We start from the raw sequence: 21,647 nt of genomic DNA, 5'->3' as shown, positions 1-21,647 counted from the left end.
ATATATATATATATATATATAGTTGCTCTTGATAATATAAGTAAAGGCGGAACTGTAAGCACCTCCAGGGTCCAGGTTTAGTTCCTGCCTCAGGTCTGTGTACATGGAGTTTGCATGTTCTCCTTCCTCTGGGCACTTTGGTTTCCTCCCACGATCCAAAGACATGCAGATTAGGCTAATTCGTGTTCGCAAATTGCCCATAGAGTGTTTGTGCACGCCCTGTGATCCAGGGTGTAGTGTACCTTACCTCTTGCCCTAAGTCTCCTGGGATAGGCTCCAGACCCCGTCACCCTATATACAGGATAAAGCAGTATATTTGGTGAGTGACTGAGGTACCAGTACTGGTACTTGTAGATGACAAAACGCTTAATGGCTTTCCCCACTTTCCCCACAATTATTCTTAACCTGCTTTGTGTAACTGCCCAGGCATGTTTGGAAACCATTTTCATGTCAGGTTTTGGGCACGGTAATACCGATTATCATTCAAGGCTTATTTGAGTCTTGTTAATGGTTAACAGCTTCTAATGGCTACTGTACTTCTAGAACAATAATGCAGCATGCCACAAAGTGAAAGTCTCACTGGTTTCATAAAATGCTTAATAAATGTCAATTTAATTGCAGGTGTAAAGTTCTTTAGTTGGCTGCTTACAAAGAGCTGCATTTTGGAAAACAATTTCTTGGCAGCCGATCCAACTAAACTTCAAAATATAAATTGATATTTAGGGTTATCTTTACATGTAACTGTTGCATATTTTCACCCACTATTGATTCCTGAAACTGTTTTACACAGGCCCTGACTGAGCACAGTGGTGTTCATCTGTTTATTTTATGATTATATTGGACTTATGCAAGTCAACCAGAATATGACTGTTGGGCATTTGTGAGTGCCTGGGTTTCAGAGTGGCTGTTCAAATGTCTGAAGTCATTACACAAAAGCACTTAGTCAAATAAAACAGATTTTATCTATTATTTTTAAGTGTAAAGTAGTTATTTTAATTATATAAGCAGAAAATGTATTTTATAATGTAGATGGATGGCAATAGTTCAGGAATTAGTCTTGTGGTACTTTGTAAATAACAGTCACCATGTTAAACATTTACCATAGCTTCAAACTACGTTTGGCTTTGGCTTAAAGTGATATCACAGCCTTTTCGTTTGCAGAATCTGGATTGGTTTTCATTTTTGTTTAGGGTAATGTGAAGTTTGTGTTTATAAGAATAAAGATACTTTGATCCAGCTTATTAAAACTGACTTGCAGAAACTTTAAGGCTTAAACAACTTTATTTGATCCACAGAAAGGGCTTGTTGTGCCATACATGAGCACTGTGCAGCTGTGGAGTTAGGACTATTACAGAACATCAGACAGCCCTTCACAACGTTTAAAAGAGCATCTTCATCAAAGTAAGAGTCCCAGCACAGCAGCACCATGCACAATGTGCCACAACTAGCTATGAAAGACCACACTACTACCACTTTATTTGGCAATTCCCAAAAGCTTCTTTATGTCTGCCTCGATGTCAGAGGTCAGGTATCTCCTGCTGTAACGCTTGAACGGGACTCCATCTGGGCCGATGAGGAACTTTTCAAAGTTCCAGGAGATGTCGTTTCTGCAGACGGGACTCCAGATGATGCATTTGGGGTCCCCCATCAACGCCGTCGGCTCGTCGCTTGGGAAGGGAAGTTTCTCCTTGAGGAAGACGAACAGCGGATGAGCGTCATTTCCGTTCACGTCGACCTTCTCCAAGAGCTGGAATTTTGGCTCAAAGCCATTTCCAGGACGGACGTATTTCAGCGACATCAGGATCTCTTCATTTTTACAGTTTTCCTAAATGGGATGGAGACAAACATGACACAGGGTCAAGATTTAAATAATACAATAAATATTTATAGCTTATAATATAAATTCAAAGGTAATTATAGTCTCCTGATCTCAGGTGAATCTCAGTGACCTTTTGATATAGTGTAAAGAGCCTGAAGGTACATTTCCCTAGTAAAGAAGTTACAGATTTGGGTTGCTAAAAAGGCCAAAAAAAAAAAAAGTTTTTTTTTTCATATAGAACACTGAGGAAAAACTATTTGCCATCATGGCTAAAAACTAAGATGAAAATAGTTACAAATAGATGGTGAATTCTTCCAGCGGACTTAAATAAGAAGTAGTAGCATCACTGATAATAATAATAACGATTGTTAAGAGGAAAGAGCAATCCTATGGGGAAATGAGCCCTTGGGAAACTTGCCCATTGTCACACCATGACTCAGCATGTTGCTTAAGACTTCTCACTTCTTCTTCTACAGCTACGTAACGTTTAGATAATATGAAAAGGTACAAGTGGAAAAGCAAATTTAAGTGTGATATAACGTTACCCAAAAAGAACTCTCAAAGAATCAAAAATAACTTTATCCTTAATAGTGAGCAAGTTATAAAACTTTAATTATATAAAAGGCGCACGTGCCAGGAACCGAGTGTTCACCAGTCGACGACTAAAAGTCTTAAATTACAATACTACTCGGTTAGTGGAGGATGGAGAAGGGGTGAAGGTTTTACCTGATGGCCGAACTGGTTGCAGGGCACTCCCAGGATGACGAGCCCCTTGGCGGAGAAGCGCTCATGGAGCTCGTTCATCTGGGTGTAATCCCTGACGGTGGTGCCTCAGAGAGACGCCACGTTCTCGACCAGCACCACTTTACCCTGCAGGGACGACAACTTCAGCGCCTCTCCGCTCAGGGTCTTCACCGTGATGTCGTAAAACGACTTAGCAGTTGCCATGTTTGTTAACTTCTTAGTTAACAAAGTCTACGCAGAAGATAAAGACCTCAGTTACAATCAATCAACTCAAGTGACAGGACAACTCCGTCAACACTTACCAGACACGCGCTTTTATTTCTTTCCTTGTATATATGACGCCCACATCTAAGACACGCCCACAAGTTTAGGGACCATCTCCAAACTTCATCAAGGATAACTTCAGAAAGCACCTATCGGCCCTCAAATAAACAAGCACTCATTTATATACGGAATTAAACCCACAGTAACACACAATAATTTACAAAATATTACCTTAATCACCAAAAGATCCATGTTTTTATAAATAAATGAGACTCGAAGCAATTTTTATTTGACCTAATTTTTTTATGCGTGTAGAAAAATATTGACGGTCCCTGAGAAAGTACGAAACGTTAACGCGGGAATCTTCTGAAACGCGAGTGTGTGTATGTTTGGTACAACTGAAAGAAGATTATTCGATCTGGTTCCTTACGTGAGTTGTTTAAAGTTATTCTTCAATATAATTTCGTCTTGATAAAGACGAGTGTGTGTAACTAAAAGTGTGCTGAGTGTGCAGGACAGTTGGTGTTAAGTGTAATGTTAGTGTTTGTGTTTTTGATAGCTAGCTCGGTCAGGGCTGATAGTCTTCTAACTAGCACACTAATCAAATAAGGTTCCTTATAATGGCAGCTGGTTAGATCTTACTTATGATACAAAACATGATCGGCATGAACTGGTCTAGTCTTGTATTTATGGGTTACATTTGGATTTAGAATGTATTTGGGATGTAATATTCAGGTGTTTAATTTAGGATATCAGGTGCTCTTGAGTTAATTTGTGTGTTTATGGGTTAACTTAATGGGGTGATAATGTGTTATTATAAAGTTTAGGCATTGCTTAGGAGTTGATTTAGGACGTGTTTTAAGGTTTGTGTTTTACCAAGTACACCAAAAAGTATGTGGACACCCGTTCGTAGCACAGATATGTGGTTCTTTCCCCAGACTGTTTCCATGTAAATTATTTATTTTGACATTCCCTAATTGCCCATACTGTGTGTTCCCTGTGTTGGATCGCCACCCTCTCCAGGGAGAACCCCTGCCTTGTGCCCAGTCTCCCGGGATAGTCTCCAGGCCCTTGTGACCCTGTATAGGAAAAGTGGTATAGAAAATGAATAAATGAAAAAAGAACCAGGTGTCCCAAACCGTTCCCAACATGACAAAGTGACCACCATGAATATATTTTGTGCCAAGCCTTGTATTGGAAAAACTTGAGTGGTCTGCACAGATCCATGATCTCAACCTCACTGTACATGTTTTTGCGAACACGCTTGACCCGGAACACAGACTGCACTAGGGATTGGTACTGAAACCAGGTACCGGTATGGGAACGGTACCTATATAACCGATATGTACTAGACCTGAATCGGAATGCAGATTTTGGTGTCTCACTTAAATGCCTGAGCGATCGATTGAAATATTTGTCCTCTGGTTCTCTAAAATGTAAGAAGCAAGATGCATCACTGCATGTAAAAAAATAATTTCTCGACTGAAAACATGCATGTGAACACAAGTCAGGAAAGCTCTAATAATACAAATCCAACTAATTTTTGTAGTAACTCAAGTGTTCATGTTGTTTTCACATATTTCTGCAAAGCAATTGTTATATAATATATTATATTGTTTACTATTATTCTTTTTTTAAATAAAATCTGTTCTTTAATGTTTAATTAATTAATTTTTTTAAGTTTCGGTTCAGCCACTGCTTAGGCACCGGTAAAAACCCAAATGATACCCATCTCTGACTGCACAATGGGCCTCCTTAGTGTCATTAGTGTCTGATCTAGCAGGAAGCCTTTTCAGAAGAGTGAGTGTTATTATAACAGGTTAGGAGACTACAGTACATCTGGAGTGGGATGTTTAACAAGATCATATGACTGTAATAGCCAGATGTCCACACACTTTTGATTATATCTTGTATTTAGGGATTTTAAATGGGAGCACTAGACCAAAACAAAAAAGTTCAGAAGGTCTAGTTGTTGCTGCTGTTAATTATATACATAACCTAAAAAAATGCTGATCAAGTTTACGTAAATAAGATTTAGCCATGATAATACTGGTGTTTACATAAATATCAGGTTTCCAGTCCTGGTTGTGGAAAAGTCTCTGGCCTGTATTTGCCAATAGTAGCTGAAGATGATGCGCAAAAAGAAAAGATCATCAACTGTTTCAGTCGATGAAGATGCGGCCTCACTGAATTTGCCCAGTAAGTTTGCCCAGAATAAATGTCCTCTTTTTGTACTCAGTTACAGAATAAGATAGCTTTGACCTGTTTCTGACATGAATCTGTGTTGTTTAATCAGAAGCAAAGAAAAGCAAGTCAACTGGACGGCCAGCCAAATCCCTTTCTGCTGGAGTTCCTGATTCTGTTTTTGGTCACATGCTACGTGAATCAGGTGTCTTATTGAGACAAGGCAACGTGGCCAATGAGATCGGTAAGATGTTTTTTAGACATAAAGCTCACCTTTGAAGTATTGAGCTTTACTTCCTAGCATCCAGCTTTCACCACTAAACTAAACTTTTAACTCATTTCTTTTTTATGTTTTAAAGATATAAAAGTATATCACTTTGTGTCGACAATAGTGCATTCTTTTAAAATCTTTCAGCCGTGGATCAAGTTGTGTTTCAGAAGAGGCTACAGCAGCAGCTCAGAAAGAATTCCAGATATCCCAGTGTGAGTGATCAGAGACTTGAGTTTCTGTTGTCCAGTTGTCTTGACACAGGAATGTTTTTGTGTGTTGATGTGCCTGTCTTTCCAATCCTCTGACAGATCATTCAGGAGTTTATATCTGGCTTGGAGTCACACATTGAAGACCCTGAGCGATTGAGGAACTGCCTGCTTCCATGTGTGCCACGTTCTGCAGGAGAGGGGGACGCCAGGTACCGAGTGAAATGCAATATGCTTGTGAAGAGACAATCATTCTGTCATAGCACTGTCAGAGTCACAGGTGTTTACATGTTTGTGTGTTCTTTTTTGCCTCAGTTCAAGCTCGTTTCTGGAGAGTCTGGTGCGGATGCTTTTGGGTGTTGAGATGCTACAGGCAAGGACAGATTTCCCATCAATATACATTATATACACATGGAGAGTGCATTACAGTATAGCAAAATTGTTTCCTGGTATTTCCCAGATTGTTGGGTATTTGGGTTAGACCGGGACGTGACATCACAGTGTCAGACTGGCATTAGTGGGGCTTGAATCCAAACCTTCTGATCAGTAACCCTGAACCATAACCACTTGGGTACATCTTCCAATTTGGAAAAGCCCCAGTGCTCTCTTGCCATTGTAAATATTTAGTTGTTGTCCTCTAACCTGCATATCAGATGTAATTGATCCAAATCAAATAGTAGCATCACTATCTCAGATCTAAAAAAAAAGGCTCTGTTTTTAAATATTTGACTCCTGCATTGTTTTGAAGACCCAATTTGTGTATTTATAAAAACTTTGACAACAGGGTACTTCAACTCAATCCTTTCTACGATAACTAACAACTAACAGGAACATATGCTTTATTTTGTAGACCCTGGTCATAAATACTTTGTTTGAGAAACTCCCAGAGTTCATGTTTGATGGGTAAGCATTTGTCAAATCATCACAAATTGTTTATTCGTCCTCCTGTATAGCATCCTACAGTGGCCTATTAGCTGAGATACTTAAAAATGTTCTTTGCGGTCTGGCTGGTTCAGACCTGCAGCATGCTGCTGTCACCGGTGATAATCGTAGCCTGTGGTTTTCAGTGTTGGAGAGGATGGTCTGAATATTCCACGTCTCATCATAAATCAGCTGAAGTGGCTTGATCGAGTTGTGGATTGCAAGGTAAGGAGAATATTTGCAGTGCTGATATGTTAAGGTCAATACCAAGCATAAACAACAAGCTAATCTAAGTAAAATTTCATGTTGCAAGGTTTTGTAATATGATGTGAACTTTCCCATGCTTCTGTGCCCATAAAACAACCCCTTGTTGTGCTTCCTAATTCCTTATATTGGTGTCTAGCCCAATATACATAGAAATGAAACCTTTTTGTCTAACCAGACAATGTTGTTCTGAGGGAGTCTTTATGACGTGTATGTTAATGACTCTTTTTTTTGATGTACGGGATGTGACACAGGGCACCTGGCCAAAAGCTTAAACATGATCTCTTTGATTATAATAGACATAGATCTTCAGCATCATGCATCATGCATGTGGTAGTCCATATTCCGTAATTGTATTATGAAGTGGCGGGTACATCAAGCCAAAAAAAAAAAAAAGTTCATTTAGTTTTAGCAGTCTGTACAATAATTGATGGGTATCAATTAATGTTTAAAAATCTGAGTATTTTTTATGTTGAGTTTCTGTGTTTACCAGAAAATACCTGGTATAAATTACAAAATCTTTGCTAAATAATAGGATAAATTGATATTATTACCACATATTGTTAGAAGGATGTGATGGCATAGTGGGCAGCGATTACTCCTTGACAGTTTCAGGGTTTTTCACTGAATTATGTGTGTGAATTTTTTTTTTATGATCTGTCTGTGTAAGCCTCTTATTTTCCAAAAACCTGCTAATAGGTGGATTAGCTGTGCTAAATAGCTGCCATTGTGTGTGTGTGTGTGTGGATGATGCCCTGTGATAGACTGGCATACCATCTATTTCACACACCCTCTTACACACCAGAGCAAACCATTGCCAAAATGAATATAGGAATTTATTTTACACAAACTAAAAGGTCTGTTTTGTTTTGGATTATATCAAATTCTTTTGTTAAAAAAAGGTCCTTTATACTAAGATTAGTCAAAAATTATCCTAATTCTGACTGTAGAATTTATTTTAAATATATTTAAGAAAAGACAAATTCAACATCGATCAACATAATCCCCTTCTCTTCAATACACTTGAAACTGTCAACAAGCTGTCATATATTAAAAATGTTTTACGCTGAGTTTGTGTGCCATGAAGGTACCCAGTCTTCACTTCTTCATCAGAAGTTAATCTTCATTCTCATAGGGCTGCTTACTGAGGACCAAAGAGGTGAAAGTCAGATGAAGCAAGATCAGGACTATAGGGAGGACGCTTTAACACCTCAAAACAAAGTTTTAGCAACAGTGTAGGCAGAAGTTTTCACATAACCAGAATGCGGATCATTTTTAACTCACCCTTGTATTTGCCACAGATGGATATGGATGCTACTTTGTTTTTTTAATTAAACTTTTATTAATTTGTGCTTTAAGTTCCCAACAGCTCCCAAAAGAAAACTTATTTAGTGTTGTTTATCACCTATCCGCTGCCTGTAAGCCACCTGTGTGTGCTGACTCATTGTGTGAGTCACATATGTTGTGTGTTTGTGTGTGTGTGTGTGTGTGTGTGTGTGTGTGTGCAGGATTTAGGAAGTAAGCTGATGCAGCTCGTGTCCGTAGCTCCTATTGAGATCCAGCATGACATCATCACCAGTTTACCTGAAATACTGGAGGATTCGCAGCATGGAGACATGGCCAGGGAGCTAAAGTAAGCATTCTGATTTAGCAGAGCTCATCGTGAACCCAAATCTATTCATGTTTAAAAATCCATGTTTTGCCCAGTCAGTAAGTATAATTAGGTCTTGTTGGCCTGGTGTTGCATCAACCATCAGTTAAAAACCCTGACTCACGCTTAAGTTGATCTTATAATGATAAGGAGTGTTGGTGAGAGAGTGTGACGCTGAGGTTTTTCCTGCTCTCTCTGCACAGTACCTTACTCCAGCAGAACACTCAGCTGACTGTACCCATCCTGGACGCCCTGTCCAGCCTCAGCCTCAGCTATGCATTACTGTCTGAGGTATCCACCTCCTTCTGAACACACACACACATAAACCAGGCATGTGCTATCATAGGGAAATAATCAACAGTGATATAATGCAATGCAAATAGCATTCTAAAACGTTTCTATACATATTTACATATTTACACATTTTCATCAGTTATATATATAAATATTTTTGTTCTTAATTATTTGCTAAAGAGTGATGCATTTCTTATGGCATGTTGATTATGGCCTGTTGTCATTTACCTCATAGGAGGTATAAAGTAACTACCTCGATTTCTCCTGAACTGAATAAGACAGACTTGTCATGTAACTATGTACATTTCAAGAAATTTGGCTTGCAGTTAAGAAATGTAAAAGTAACATTCTAAGTCTGTCTAGAACAAACTGGTGAACAGACTGCATATTTTGCCTTTTCCCTAGATGATACTGCTCACCCCTACTCATTCTTCCTTCTGTCTCTGTTGTGTCTCAGGTCCGTGGTGCTGTCATGGCGACGGTCGCCGCAGTGCAGCTGGAGGATCTCCCTGTCGTAGTGAAGTTCATCTTACACTCCATCTCTTCTTCTGACGCTAATGAGGTCTGAGCTTCCAAAGATTGTTTGCATATACACATATGTAAGCAATGTACATTTATGGCATTTGGCAGATGCCCTTATCTAGAGGGACTTACAGATAAGTTTTGAAGTCTTTATGAAACAATTTATCCTAATACTGGTTCAGTAGGTCAAGGACTATCAGTCTAAAAACTTCTTTTGTGAAGGTAAAATAGTTGATTTAAATGAACCACATTGTGTGTGTCTAGGTGGTGTGTGATTTGAGAAGGAAGCTGGATTTGGAGCAGTGTCTGGTGTCGTCAGTGCTACAGGGTTCTCAGAGTCGTGAAAAGAACAAAAAGGACAGTGGGTGAGATGGACTTTCACACGTCGTCTCACTGGAAAATGTTCATATCCTGCCCTCTTGGGGCTCCTGAAACTTTTTTTATTTTTTTATTTTACCAAGCACAGAGATCCTTCTGTAATTTTATACTTGTTTGAATCAACCTTGTTTTTAATTTAATCATGAAAACAGGTAATAGTCCTGTTAATTATTATTATTGTTATTATACTTTTTTTTGGTAAAATGCTGACATGTAGTCCCAGTCACATGGACAACCAGACAACTGTTAGCTAAACTGTCTGCATTAAGATGGGAATAATACACAAATATGAAATCAAATTTATATCACTCAGTCAATCGCCATACAAATGCCATGGCGAAGCTTCTTCTGGTAAAACCAGTAGTGTTTAAGATTTGCAGTAAAAATCAAAGTCTATAATCCTAATTACTTAATAATAAGAAATAATATCACAAGAAAATAAGCATTAGCATAGCAATTTATACAAAGACCTCTATGGCCCATAGTCCAAAAAAAAAAAATTATGTTGCTATTGTGAACAGACATTTATTTTTGGAAGGGGCCCTAATTAGCAGCACAGGCAGAGTAAAGCTAAGTAAAGTTAAGTTATCTGCCGGGAAGTCTGCAGGCCCGGGGACAGAGGCTGCTGTTTCACTATAATATTGTTATCTGTATTTCTTTTTTATCTGGTTAACATTAAGAAAGGTGAAAAAAAGGAGAGGCTGGTGAAGCAATGATTGTTGCAACGTATCCATTGATGGGTACCTTCAACAAAATGAAACATAATTGATGTGGTATAAGAGGAATAAAACACATTGAGACACATTGAGTAAATGGACATGTGCATCTACTATTTAATAAATTCTCAGCCTTAGTTGTTTAAAGCTACACAAATAGGTATATTAATGTATACAATACTTCATTTTTGTATTGTTTTTCATCTGCCTTTTTTATGTGGTGCCAGGTCCTTAAATGTCCAGTCCTGCAGCAGTAAAGACAACGTGGCTCTGGTCCTGGAGGCTATTAAATCAGCTGTGCGTTTTCAGAAGACGATCTGTGAAGCATGGCTCAAGGTGAACGGAGGCGGAATGGCTATGCTAAAGTGTGTAATTAATATTAGCGACACAACAGTGAGGCTTTAATGTCTATATTTTCTCCTTAGGCTATAGAGAGTGTCACCGAGCTAGAAGATCACAAGGTGCATATTTTCAATTTGGATTTCTTGCCTTAATATTTCAGTTAGATTATGATGCTGTTTTTATTTACATTGTTATTTTGTCCCATTTTTGTCATAGGTGGTTGATGTTTTGGTTTTGCTCATTGTCCACTCCACTAACGCTAACCAGAGTCGACGTGGAGCAGAGAGAGTGCTAAAGGCTAAAGTGCGCAGTGGCCTCATTCAGGAAGCATTACTGAATAAGACCTTTAGGGGCTACGCTCAGGTCAGCTTTATTTTTAGGCCATTCACTACGTTTTAGGGCAAATTGAATTTAGTGCTTTATAAATACAACCCCTATTCCAAAAGAGTTGGGACAGTAAGGAAATTGACAATTAAACCAAGTCTCTTCATCTTGTACTATAGTAAAAACTCTACAACAATTCATCATTTGCTGATGATTATCTGCCATGTGTATTTAATTATTAGTTGAAAAATATGCACTCATTTCCAATCTTGTTGCTGTAACATCCTCCAAAAAAGTTGGGACAGTTGACTGTTTATCAATGTGTAACATCATCATTTCTGTTAATACATTTCTTGTAAACATTTGGACAATGAAGAATCCAGTAGGACAAGTTTAGCTAGTGAGAGTTTCCCCCATTCTGCCATTATGCAGATATTCAGCTCTGCAGTTGTATGAGGTTGTCATTGCCATATTTTATACCTTATTATGCACCACACATTCTCATTTGGCGGAAACAGGCCAGTCTGGCACCCATACTCTGTGTTTAGCCTCCATGCATATGTAATACAAGCAGAATGCACTTTGACGTTGTCCTGCTGAAAAAAACAGGGATGTTTCCCTGTATGGATGGTAGTATATTTTGCTCCAAAAAGATTTTTGTTTCTGCACTAATATTGAACGCACAGCCATGCAATTCACCCATGCCACAGCCACTGGCACACGCCCGTACCATGACTGATGCTGGCTTTTGGACCTGACGCTGATAACAGCTTGGATGAGCCTTTTGGTCTTTGACCCAGAATACATGACCACTGTTGTTTCCAAAAACTATTTGAAATGTTGACCCATCAGACCACAAAACACGTTTTAATATCCACTACGGAAGTGATGGTTTTTAAAACTGTAATGTCTAAGGGATCAGCGTTCGTGCATATTTGTGTGTAAAGTTCCTTGAATTTCTTGATGATATTGTGGGAAATGTTATCCTGCTATTGTAGATTTTTCAATATAATATAAGGTGAAGAGACTTTACATATGACTCCTTTTTGTTTTTTATTGCCAATTTCTATACTGTGCCCACTTTTTTGGAATTATTTTCTTATTAACATTAGATTGTCATTAGCTTTGGTCATTATATTTTGTACCACTGTATATTTGCATGTATGCATGTGTGCTATCTGTTGTGTTGCTGTAGTATACTGTATATTCAATATGTATATGTGTGTTGTATAGGTGATGCGTGGCTATTTTCCCAGCATCCTTTCATTGGCGCAGGTGCTACTGCGTTCTACCGACTCCTGTGTGGTGCCCTTTGGAGGACACATGTACAAACAGGCCTTCACTGCCTTTGACTCCTACTGCCAACAGGTGACATCACATCTGCCAAGATGTGTGACATCACTTATTTATAATGCTCTTCTACAGTTGATTGCTTTGCCCTAAATCCTTATGTATAAAAGTGTGAATGTGTGTGTGCATGGTGTCCTGTGATGAATTGTATTCCCGTTTCATACCCGCTGTTTCGGCACAGGGTCTGGATCCACCATGTCCCTGTCAATAAAACAGTCAAATGAAATTAAAATACTGTGTGATTTGTAGGAAGTAGTGGGCTCCTTGGTCACACACGTATGCAGTGGAGTGAGTGGAGAGGTGGACGTTGCTCTGGAGCTGCTGTGTGACCTGGTATCCCAGAAGCCCACAGAGATGGCGCAGTACGCTGTCTTTGTAAAGGTATGAGTTGCAATTTCACACAGTCTGCCTTGAATAAAAGTGTGTGTTTGCATTAGTTGCATAGAATTTAAGATACTGATATTTTGATACTTAAAACAATCTGACCTTGTGTAAGTTGAAATAAAATCTCAGGGTAATACAGAGCAGGAATGGTGAATATGTATTCCTACTAGCATGAATATTTGAGATGAGGTTCATTATTATAGCTGATTTCTCATTCCCTTAAGTCACAATGTGCAATATGAAATTAATTACATTGTCTTGGTAATGGCTTTGGTGACCCAACAAGCAACCAAATCTAAAAACGAAGAGTTTATTTGTAAAATCTGTTAATACAGCAATAAGCAGTGCTGCATTAGGATGTAATGCCAGAGGATGATGAGTTTGTAAAAGCATTAACAATAGGAACAACAATTATATATTCTGCTTTCTTTAAATAGTATTATGTAACAAACAGTTAATGATCTAAAAAAGGTTTACTTTTTTAATCTTGTGTGTTGCTAACTGCAAAGAAACTCTATGCATCTTTTTGCATTGCAGCTTCAGGGGTGGATAAAATGATAAATTCTAGCATTTATTAGCTTTCAGTAAGTGTAATTGCAAAGTGACTGTTGCTCATAGCAGGAGAGTAATACAGTATGACAGCTTTGTACTGGGACTTTAGCCTTCAACGCACCTGTATGTTCCTGACAATATTCCATGACTAATATTATCTGTTATGTTCACACTTATTAATCTGTCTGGTAAAAAAAAAAATTATACCTCGGTTGATGTGTGTTTTGCACAATTATGGTTGCTGTAGTTACGGCATCAAGGTGCATCACACCCTCATGAATCACGTTCCATTTAAAACATAGCTTCATACTAAATGCAATATAGTCATTAAGTAAATAAAATTAAAAAAATAATAATAATAGTCTGGACATTTGGTCTTCTTGTCCCAGGCACCTTGGCCACCAATTGGTCAATTTGTCCTTAGGGTTTAAATAAATATTTGTCATATGTATATGGTTTATGTGAATTACTACACTAAAATAATCATAACAGGGCTTATACAAAGTGAAAGCTGTGTTGCTGTTTTAGGAATTAGCCTTCATATTATGGGAGTAGAAATGATCTGCTGTGAAATTAGACCTAAAGAACTTCGGAAATTAGTGAGTGCACCCAAGTTATTTCCTCTGGTGAAACATTGTGTTGCAGGGAATTCTGGACTACATGGACAACTTAAGTCCTCAGCAGATCCGCCGTCTTTTCCACGTGCTCAGCTGCTTGGCATTTGGACAAGACCAACATGGCAGCCATATTCAGGTGTGTTTCTATTAATAAGAATATTCAACCATCTATATCCAACGTTTCCTTTTACTGAGAATAGAAGAGAAAATCTGTTTATTTAAAGCACAACAATTCAAGTCCAAGTAGTGTAGTTGTTGTTCTTTCAATTAATGTGTAAATAACTGTAAAACTGTTAAAAGTGTTTGTAAAATAGGCTCTTTACCTGTATAATGGCATCTTTTAGTAAGATAATTTACCACATGAATAGGCTATGCAAGAGTTGGTGAAAAGAAACAGGATCAAAAATCAGGCTTGATACGGACTTGTACGATTAACACGGAGCATGTACATCATGATTGACTGTGCCGAGCGTCCTTATATACTGTGACTGATTATAAGAATGATTGATTAGAGCCTAGTGGTTATAAGGAACATGTCAGGAAGTATATGTGAGGTATTGCAATACAGACAGCTGAAAGCAGAAGTTGTTCAGAGGTTTGAGGTAGCTTGAGGACAGTGATTAAGTTTAGGTTCTAGTGATCAGTAACTGAGTGAACATGAGCGTGAATCTGTAATGGCAGTCTGTTAAGGTCCTCAGTGGCCATGTGTCTGTACTCTGTGATTGGAGTTTAAATAGACATTACATTGCTACTGCAAAATGGTATTTGTTTATCTGAAGAGATTAGGATGAGCCGTGTCTTTGTCATCCTAAGTCATTTTTGATATAAAGTGTATTTTTGAATTAGGAATAGGAATTCAACACCTGTCTTTAAATAGGTTAATTGTGTTACCATATTCCCATAATGGCTTACAGTGTACCCTTTCTTTATGAAAACCCTCCATATCTGTCTCATATCTTCTTGCTTTCCTGCAGGACGACATGCACATAGTGATCCGAAAGCAGTTGTCCAGTACAGTGCTTAAGTACAAACGCATCGGCATCATCGGTGCTGTTATGATGGTGGGGAGTATGGCAGCACGAAGGTAAATGTATAACTCCCCAATTGTAAATTAGTTTTAAGCTGAATTTTCTAGGGAATTCTGTGATGCAGAAGACTGAGACAGAGGACTGAAAAGGTGTGAGCATACTCTCAGTCCTATCCTCCTGGATCATGGATCACAAAATTATTTTGAAACTTGACACTTCAAAGCGCTTATAGACAGACAGACAGAGAGAGAGAGAAAGAGAGAGAGAGAGAAGGGAAGTTCTAACCTTACAGCAACCAGTTATCAGATTATACAACAACATACAAGCAACAAAGTGAAAAAGAATATTAAGGCCAGGTTAAAATTGATATCACCATAAGGAAAGGATAAAGTTATAAAAGGTGTGTCTGGATACATCTGTTTAATTTGCATTTATGACATTTTTAAAACACCCTTATCCAGTGACTTACGTGAGCGCTTTGAAGTCTGAAGTATCATTAAATACATCCCTAAACTCGTTCACTAGGTTAGTGACCAAAGTATCATCAATCTGTGACACCTTTGGGAGGGTTGTTTTGAGGTTAATTTTAGTACTAAAACTGTTTAGACATTGTTTAAAGACTGTCAGTTCTTCAGCTATTCAGACATCTAATGGAGGTTTGTTTCACCACATACGTGATCAGATTAGATTTTTAGATTTTCAGTGATATGTTACAGTAAATTCCCCTGATGCACATGTGTTTTTCTTGCATTACAGAGACAGATCAGAAGGCTCTCAGGGAGGTACACTGCCCAAAGACACACATCGGCAGGTGAGCAGCTCTTAGTATAAATGTGTTGTTTTTTTTATCCATATGTTTGTGCATTCTTACTCATTATGATTGTGTGTGGTTAGGTGACGGCACTACTGGAGTTGGTGCAGTCGTGCAGTGAAGGCTCAGCTGAGGCTGCTGCTTTATATTATGATGAGCTGGCCAACCTGCTGCACAACCACCGACTCGATCCCCTGGTGCAGGTGTGTACCTCATTTCTAACAAGAAGACGTTTTGTCCTTTTGATTCTCTGGCCAGGAGTGGCTGGGTTTTAGAATTTAATTTCCTGTAAATTAAGCAACCTTCCAATAAATTGAGCAACACTGCATATGAGGAATCTTCCAAACCATAGTATTATGCATGATTATGTATTTGTACACCGTGCACATATACAAAGTGGTGTAAAATATCATTGCCAGAAGTAAAAGGTTATGCATAAGCAATGTCCAATCTGTTTTGTCCTCTGGCAGGCTTGGATTGGCAAGAGTGTGCTGGAGGATTTTCAGGAGGACTTTGTCGTGGACCTTGGACCAGAGATCTCTGGGTGGGTGCCTCAGTCAACACAATGTTATGTACAAGTTATGCATTGCTTCACCTTATGTAATCAAATCATTGATCTGTTAGATGGATAACTATTAGATGAAAAAAAATAAATAAAAAAAAAGGGCTGATAAAATGGAATAGTTTTATAGATTTAATACATTTTTGTTCTGTCAGAAAACAAACCAATAAAGCATGCAAATATGAATGCGATGTAGTTTCGAATTACAGGTAATGCTCATCACTTACTTTATAAGTCTTAGCTTTTATAGCACTACAGTTTTTTGCAGAGCGTACAGTACATATTTATAAGTGGTGGTATTACCATTGCATTAATATTTACAAAAATTATTGCAAAAACAAGTATTTATGTTACAAGTGTGTAACAAGTTATGTAACAAGTATGTAAATGTACTCCCATTTTCACTATTGAGCTCAGTAAAGCTAGGTTTGATTAATCTTACAACACACACTGCTCAAAACATAAAAAAAATGAAAAAGGAAACTGATCACTTTTCTGCGGACGACTTTTAATTCCCCACCATGCCAAAGTACTGCAGCCCAGATGATCTACTTATTTAGTATTTAAATAATAGAATTTGTTTTTGCTCCTTGAACTCAACATAAGTAAGATTACTCTTCTGGTCTGGCCCTACATAAAAAGTATAACTAATATTCTGAAAGAAATAATTTGTTGTGCAAAAAAAAAAATAATAATAATTCAAGACACTTTGTTTCCTGTTAAAAATATATATCTGAATTATTATTATTAAAACCTCAGGATGATAGCATTTGTTTTTACGTACGTATAGAAAGACTGAATGTGTTGTTAATCTTCTTTGTGTGTGGCAGCTCATTTCCATTCACTGCCTCAGCTTCGTACAATCTGGATGAAGATGAAAGTCAGGGAGGAATCGCCATTAACCTGCTGCCTCTAATGGCTAAGGAGCTGCAGTACAAAGCAGACAGCAAGAGAGATGGCAGGTCAGAACGCATACTTTTCACACACACACTCACACACAGTTTTGACACACACAATTTTTTTCCATCATATGTAATTAAAAAAGCTTCCCTAAAACAAGCAGTACCCACATTTGCATGCACTTGATCTCTCTTTGTGTTTTCTCTCTTGCTCATCACCATCTCTCCTTTCCTCCAGGCATGTATCTCCCCTGTGTCTCTCCTCATTCTTCAGACTGCTGAGACTGTGTGAAGAGGAGCAGCACCAGGGGGATCTGGAGGAGATAGATGCACTCCTAGGTCAGACACGGCTCCATACAAACACAGATGATCCTTTTAAAAATCAGAAACCCTGTCTCGTTCAGGCTTGCATTCTGTTCAAGATCTCACATTGTCTGGTTACATTGTTGAATCACCATCTACATAGACAGACATGGAAATTCTTAAGACTCTAATCTAAGCTGTAATAATCAGATTTAAATACAGTCTTATAAGGAATCTGCACATGTTGCTTGGGAAGTGTAACATAGTAAGAGCATGAATTCATCTCCCATTTGCACTGTATTTGGCAGGGTTCCCACAAAAAAAAAAAGCATTTTAGGCCAAATTCCACACAGTGTTGCAACTTTGGACTAACAGTACAGCACAATTACTTCTCTCTTTCTTTTAATAAACAAGTTCCTAAAAACTCCCTGATCTTTAAAATAGGGGTGAAGGAGAAGTAATAAGCCACATGACGAGCACAAAATATTTTTTTCTCACAAATACAGTATTTTTTATTGATTTTTTTTAAATTAAATTTATAAAAAGGACAATAAACCCCCGTCCCATGAACGTCATGAATTGTACAAAGGGTGTCCAGATCTCGTAAAAGTCTCAATTTTCCCATTTGCAAGATAAGTTATTTCAAAGCCTGGTTATTGGACATTTCCCTGATCCATTGACCTGAAGTGGGTCTTTGAATGTCTTTCCATTTTGTGGCAGTAACATACTTGGCTTGCAACAAACAGAACTTCATAAGCCTTTTCTTCTTTCCATTCAACAAAAGATTTTTTATAAAACATGCAGGATACACAATTTAGCATCTACAGGAACATCACTTCCTATGATACTAAACGTTAGGTAGAAGATTTCTTTCCAAAATGTCTTACTTTTTTCACATTCTCACATACTGTGTACCTACAGTATTTTACTTTAACACAATTATCAGGAATATTGGGGTTAAACTTGTGGAGTTTTACTGGAGTTATATATGTTCTGAGTAACCATTTATATTGTAACAACCTAAATCTAGTATTAATAGTTTGAGTTTTGGGCTAGGAGGCAGGTCTCTACTACAAAGTCAATTTCAAGATCGTGTTTCCATGAAGATAAATAAGGAAGAAAGTTTTCCTTTAAACCTGTAAGAAGTATATTATAAATCTGATAAATGAACTTTGGTATGTAAATGGGTCAAAGTGACGTTTTTAATTTGAAATATACGTTACCCTCAAATACAGATATAATGGCAGTCGGAAGCTGTTGAAGGCCGTTAGTTGTACCATTTTTGTTTAAGGGATCTACTTATTCTGGATTAGTCTACATTGTTAATTTGTTATCTAAGGTATCGGCTGGATCTTGATCTTAAATGTTTGGTGAACTGAAATTTTCATTGCAACAATCTCGAACTAATCTCATGAGTAAGGGATGTCTAATTGGGTACTCTAGGTATACCATATAAACCGATCAGCCATAACATTATTAGACCACCTGTCTAATAAGGAGAAGTTTTCCTCAAACCTTTCATTCATCATTTTTGCAGTGTGTCAGGGCACTTTATCTGATTGAAGGAGGCAACTTTCATCAGGGAATTCTGTTTCCATAAAGAGATGTAACTGATACATTTAGGAAAGTTTCAGAATAAAATCTCCACATGAATGGCAGGACCCAAGGTTTCCCAGCATCACACTGCCTCATCCCATTGTGCATCCTGGTGCCATCTCTTGCCCATGTAAGAGATGTACACACACCTGGCCATTTACATGATGTAAGAGAAAAGGTGATTAATCAGAACAGGTCACCTTCTTCAATTGCTCTGTGGTCCAGTTCTGATGCTTATGTGCCCATTGTAGGTGCTTTTGGCAGTGGACACGGATCAGCATGGGCACCCTGACGAATTTGTGGCTACTCAGACCCATATGCAACGAAATGTGGTGTTCTGACACCTATTGATAGAAACCGGCATTAATGTTTCAGTAATTTGAGCTACAATTTGAATTTGGATTGGCCTTTGCTTGGTAAGCCTTTGCTGTCCATGGCTGTCCATGACCTTCATTTTTTCGAGCATGTTTTGAAGGTCCTGACGATTGCAGACTGCAAGTGCTGCAGTTACCATAACTGTACTGTACAGTTACTATAACTTAGTTGTCTGGCCATTATTATTTTGCCCAGTTAAAGTATTTGAGTCAAAGTCGTTCAAATCCTTACTCTTGCCCATTTCTTTTAGCTTTTAACAAAAGAATGTTCACTTGCTGCCTAATAATATTATGGTTGATCAGTGTATTTGTTTTATAGGCTTAAGATGTTTACCCTAAGTGCACTTGCCTTTAATATAGGACGCCTGTTAGGACCCGAGAGCAACCAATTAACAAGTGGCACATTTTCAGATTTTAGTTTGCTTAATAATGGCTAGTTGATATCTATTTCAGGTATCAGTTCCATAACAGTAGTAATCATTAAACTGTAATTAAACATAAGAAACCCCAGGGATTTAAAACCCTGCAGCTGAATCATATTATGCATATATAAATTGTATTGTGTAAAACCCAACCACTTTTAATGGGGTTAAGGTCAGGACCTCGTTGTTAGACAATTCATATTATTGTTAAATTAACAACAAAGCAAACATTGTACTTGTCAGATATTGTTGGTATTATTTGATGACATTTTTCTATTTTCTACTAACATGATTGCATGTAGTTTGATCAATGCTACAGTATATTCAGAGTCCGTCACTAGGCTAAAGATTCTTGCATATGCGTAAACAGAAAAGTCTACAACTCTTCCTCTTAGTTGATGGTACATTTTTCTGATATTACCAGCTCTGGCACTTGATCCGTAGCCTTTCCCAGCCAGAGCACAAAGGCCTCTTTGTAACAGGAGGAACTAGACATGTTATCTACCTAGACTTGATGAAAAAGAATACACAGTATTGTTTCGCTGAGAGCGTCGTGTCACAGCATGTTCTAATAATTGGTTAAATAAAATCCTTTTCCTTGGGCAGGGCAGTTCTGTTTGTGTTTTTTTGTTATTAACGTGGGAGATTCTCAGTTTCACCAATATAAAAAAAATTACTGAACTGAACTAGTTCTTTTTTTTGTTAAAACCAGAACGGATATTAAATCACATTCTGTATTCTGTCTACTAGGTGTGTGCCACTATTGAATTTACATATTATAATACCTGCTTATTTTTTTTTATTGCTGCCCACAATAGTATTACAATAGATTTGATAACTGAAATACAAGGGTAGTGATTATTACAGTATATTCACTATAACCATATTGTCTGTGTTGAATATAGTCATTTATACCACGGCACTATTGACGTCTCAAATCTGTTTGGTCAGAAGGTATTGATCAGTCTATCAATCAATCATACTAAATACATTGCATCTCATACCTTCTTGGACTTATAGTTATTAATTTACCATTTATATTAACATTTTTGTGGGAAGAGTTTCCAGGGCAAATTCCAGAATTCCTTCCAGCGTTTGCCTTTATGACTACCTTAAACCTCTGAACAGCTTCTGCTTTCAGTTGTCTGTATCTCAGTACCTCACAGATACTTCCTGACATGCATTCCATTTTGGTGATGGGTTGTCTTTTCGACTGGTGCAGTCATTTAATTTTTTACAAAAAAAAATTTTTTTTGAAAATACAAAAACTGTGGAGGATGAGCTGACATTTGCTGCCAGTTGTACAAAAGAGCTGATTAATGCTTATCATTCTTACAGCATGTATTAAGATATGAAAGGTTGTAAATATTTCTGTGTGCGTGTTTTGGTAGGCTGTCCTCTGATCCTGACTGATATGGAGGTGGTAGAGAAGATAGACAGTCTGTCCAAGGCCGAGCGAGAGTTCCTCTGTTCTCTGCTCTTCTACACCATCAACTGGTTCAGAGAGGTCAGTGCACCCAAAGGGTTTCATATAAACTATGCCGCATCTTGTTTTTGTCTCACCTTACTATAGTGGGAGGTTACCCATGTAATGATATTGAAAATTTTGACTTTTATCTTTAGAAGTGACCAGGTGTTTGACTAAATATGTGTATATATATGTGCATTTAGGTAGTAAATGCATTTTGCAAGCTGAAAGACCCTGAGATGAAGATGAAAGTTGTAACTCGTCTTCAGAACATCACTTACCTGCAGACTCTGTTGGAGACATGCTTGGCAGGTACCTGAACAGAATTATGGTGACTAAAGCAAAACAATATGTTTGATTTGATGTTGAACATATTCTTAA

At 37.8% G+C, this 21,647-nt stretch overlaps 2 protein-coding genes and 1 long non-coding RNA gene across 3 annotated transcripts in view; 1 reads left to right on the top strand and 2 right to left on the bottom strand.

Moving 5' to 3' along the window:
• Positions 1-1,262: 1,262 nt before the first annotated feature.
• gpx1b (glutathione peroxidase 1b) lies at positions 1,263-2,872 on the bottom strand. Its single transcript, XM_053499464.1, has 2 exons — positions 2,546-2,872; positions 1,263-1,825 (listed from the first exon to the last, which is right to left on the bottom strand). The coding sequence occupies exons 1-2, from the start codon at positions 2,765-2,767 to the stop codon at positions 1,475-1,477; spliced, it is 573 nt and encodes a 190-aa protein (XP_053355439.1). The 5' UTR covers positions 2,768-2,872; the 3' UTR covers positions 1,263-1,474.
• Positions 2,873-3,170: 298 nt separating this feature from the next.
• fancd2 (FA complementation group D2) overlaps positions 3,171-21,647 on the top strand; it is a 29,631-nt gene continuing 11,154 nt past the window's right edge. Inside the window, exons 1-26 of the mRNA XM_053499609.1 lie at positions 3,171-3,257; positions 4,899-5,026; positions 5,124-5,255; positions 5,427-5,494; positions 5,591-5,700; positions 5,804-5,861; positions 6,339-6,391; positions 6,556-6,634; positions 8,182-8,306; positions 8,528-8,615; positions 9,076-9,180; positions 9,405-9,505; positions 10,462-10,570; positions 10,660-10,695; positions 10,793-10,939; positions 12,134-12,268; positions 12,500-12,631; positions 13,832-13,939; positions 14,778-14,887; positions 15,588-15,642; positions 15,726-15,845; positions 16,113-16,186; positions 17,035-17,166; positions 17,342-17,442; positions 21,190-21,305; positions 21,470-21,578. Coding sequence (XP_053355584.1) covers positions 4,957-5,026; positions 5,124-5,255; positions 5,427-5,494; positions 5,591-5,700; positions 5,804-5,861; positions 6,339-6,391; positions 6,556-6,634; positions 8,182-8,306; positions 8,528-8,615; positions 9,076-9,180; positions 9,405-9,505; positions 10,462-10,570; positions 10,660-10,695; positions 10,793-10,939; positions 12,134-12,268; positions 12,500-12,631; positions 13,832-13,939; positions 14,778-14,887; positions 15,588-15,642; positions 15,726-15,845; positions 16,113-16,186; positions 17,035-17,166; positions 17,342-17,442; positions 21,190-21,305; positions 21,470-21,578 — 2,473 coding nt within the window. The 5' untranslated portion in view covers positions 3,171-3,257; positions 4,899-4,956. The remainder of the gene's footprint in view (positions 3,258-4,898; positions 5,027-5,123; positions 5,256-5,426; positions 5,495-5,590; positions 5,701-5,803; positions 5,862-6,338; positions 6,392-6,555; positions 6,635-8,181; positions 8,307-8,527; positions 8,616-9,075; positions 9,181-9,404; positions 9,506-10,461; positions 10,571-10,659; positions 10,696-10,792; positions 10,940-12,133; positions 12,269-12,499; positions 12,632-13,831; positions 13,940-14,777; positions 14,888-15,587; positions 15,643-15,725; positions 15,846-16,112; positions 16,187-17,034; positions 17,167-17,341; positions 17,443-21,189; positions 21,306-21,469; positions 21,579-21,647) is intronic.
• Positions 17,021-21,636, bottom strand: LOC128527228 (uncharacterized). The gene is made up of 3 exons (XR_008360854.1): positions 21,548-21,636; positions 17,275-17,417; positions 17,021-17,131 (listed from the first exon to the last, which is right to left on the bottom strand). It is a non-coding gene; the product is annotated as an uncharacterized LOC128527228 (long non-coding RNA).

Source organism: Clarias gariepinus, chromosome 6 (genome assembly GCF_024256425.1).
Source record: "Clarias gariepinus isolate MV-2021 ecotype Netherlands chromosome 6, CGAR_prim_01v2, whole genome shotgun sequence".
Lineage (NCBI taxonomy): Eukaryota > Metazoa > Chordata > Actinopteri > Siluriformes > Clariidae > Clarias > Clarias gariepinus.
The sequence above is the reverse complement of the archived record's forward strand: the minus strand, read 5'-3'. Positions and strand labels throughout refer to the sequence as shown.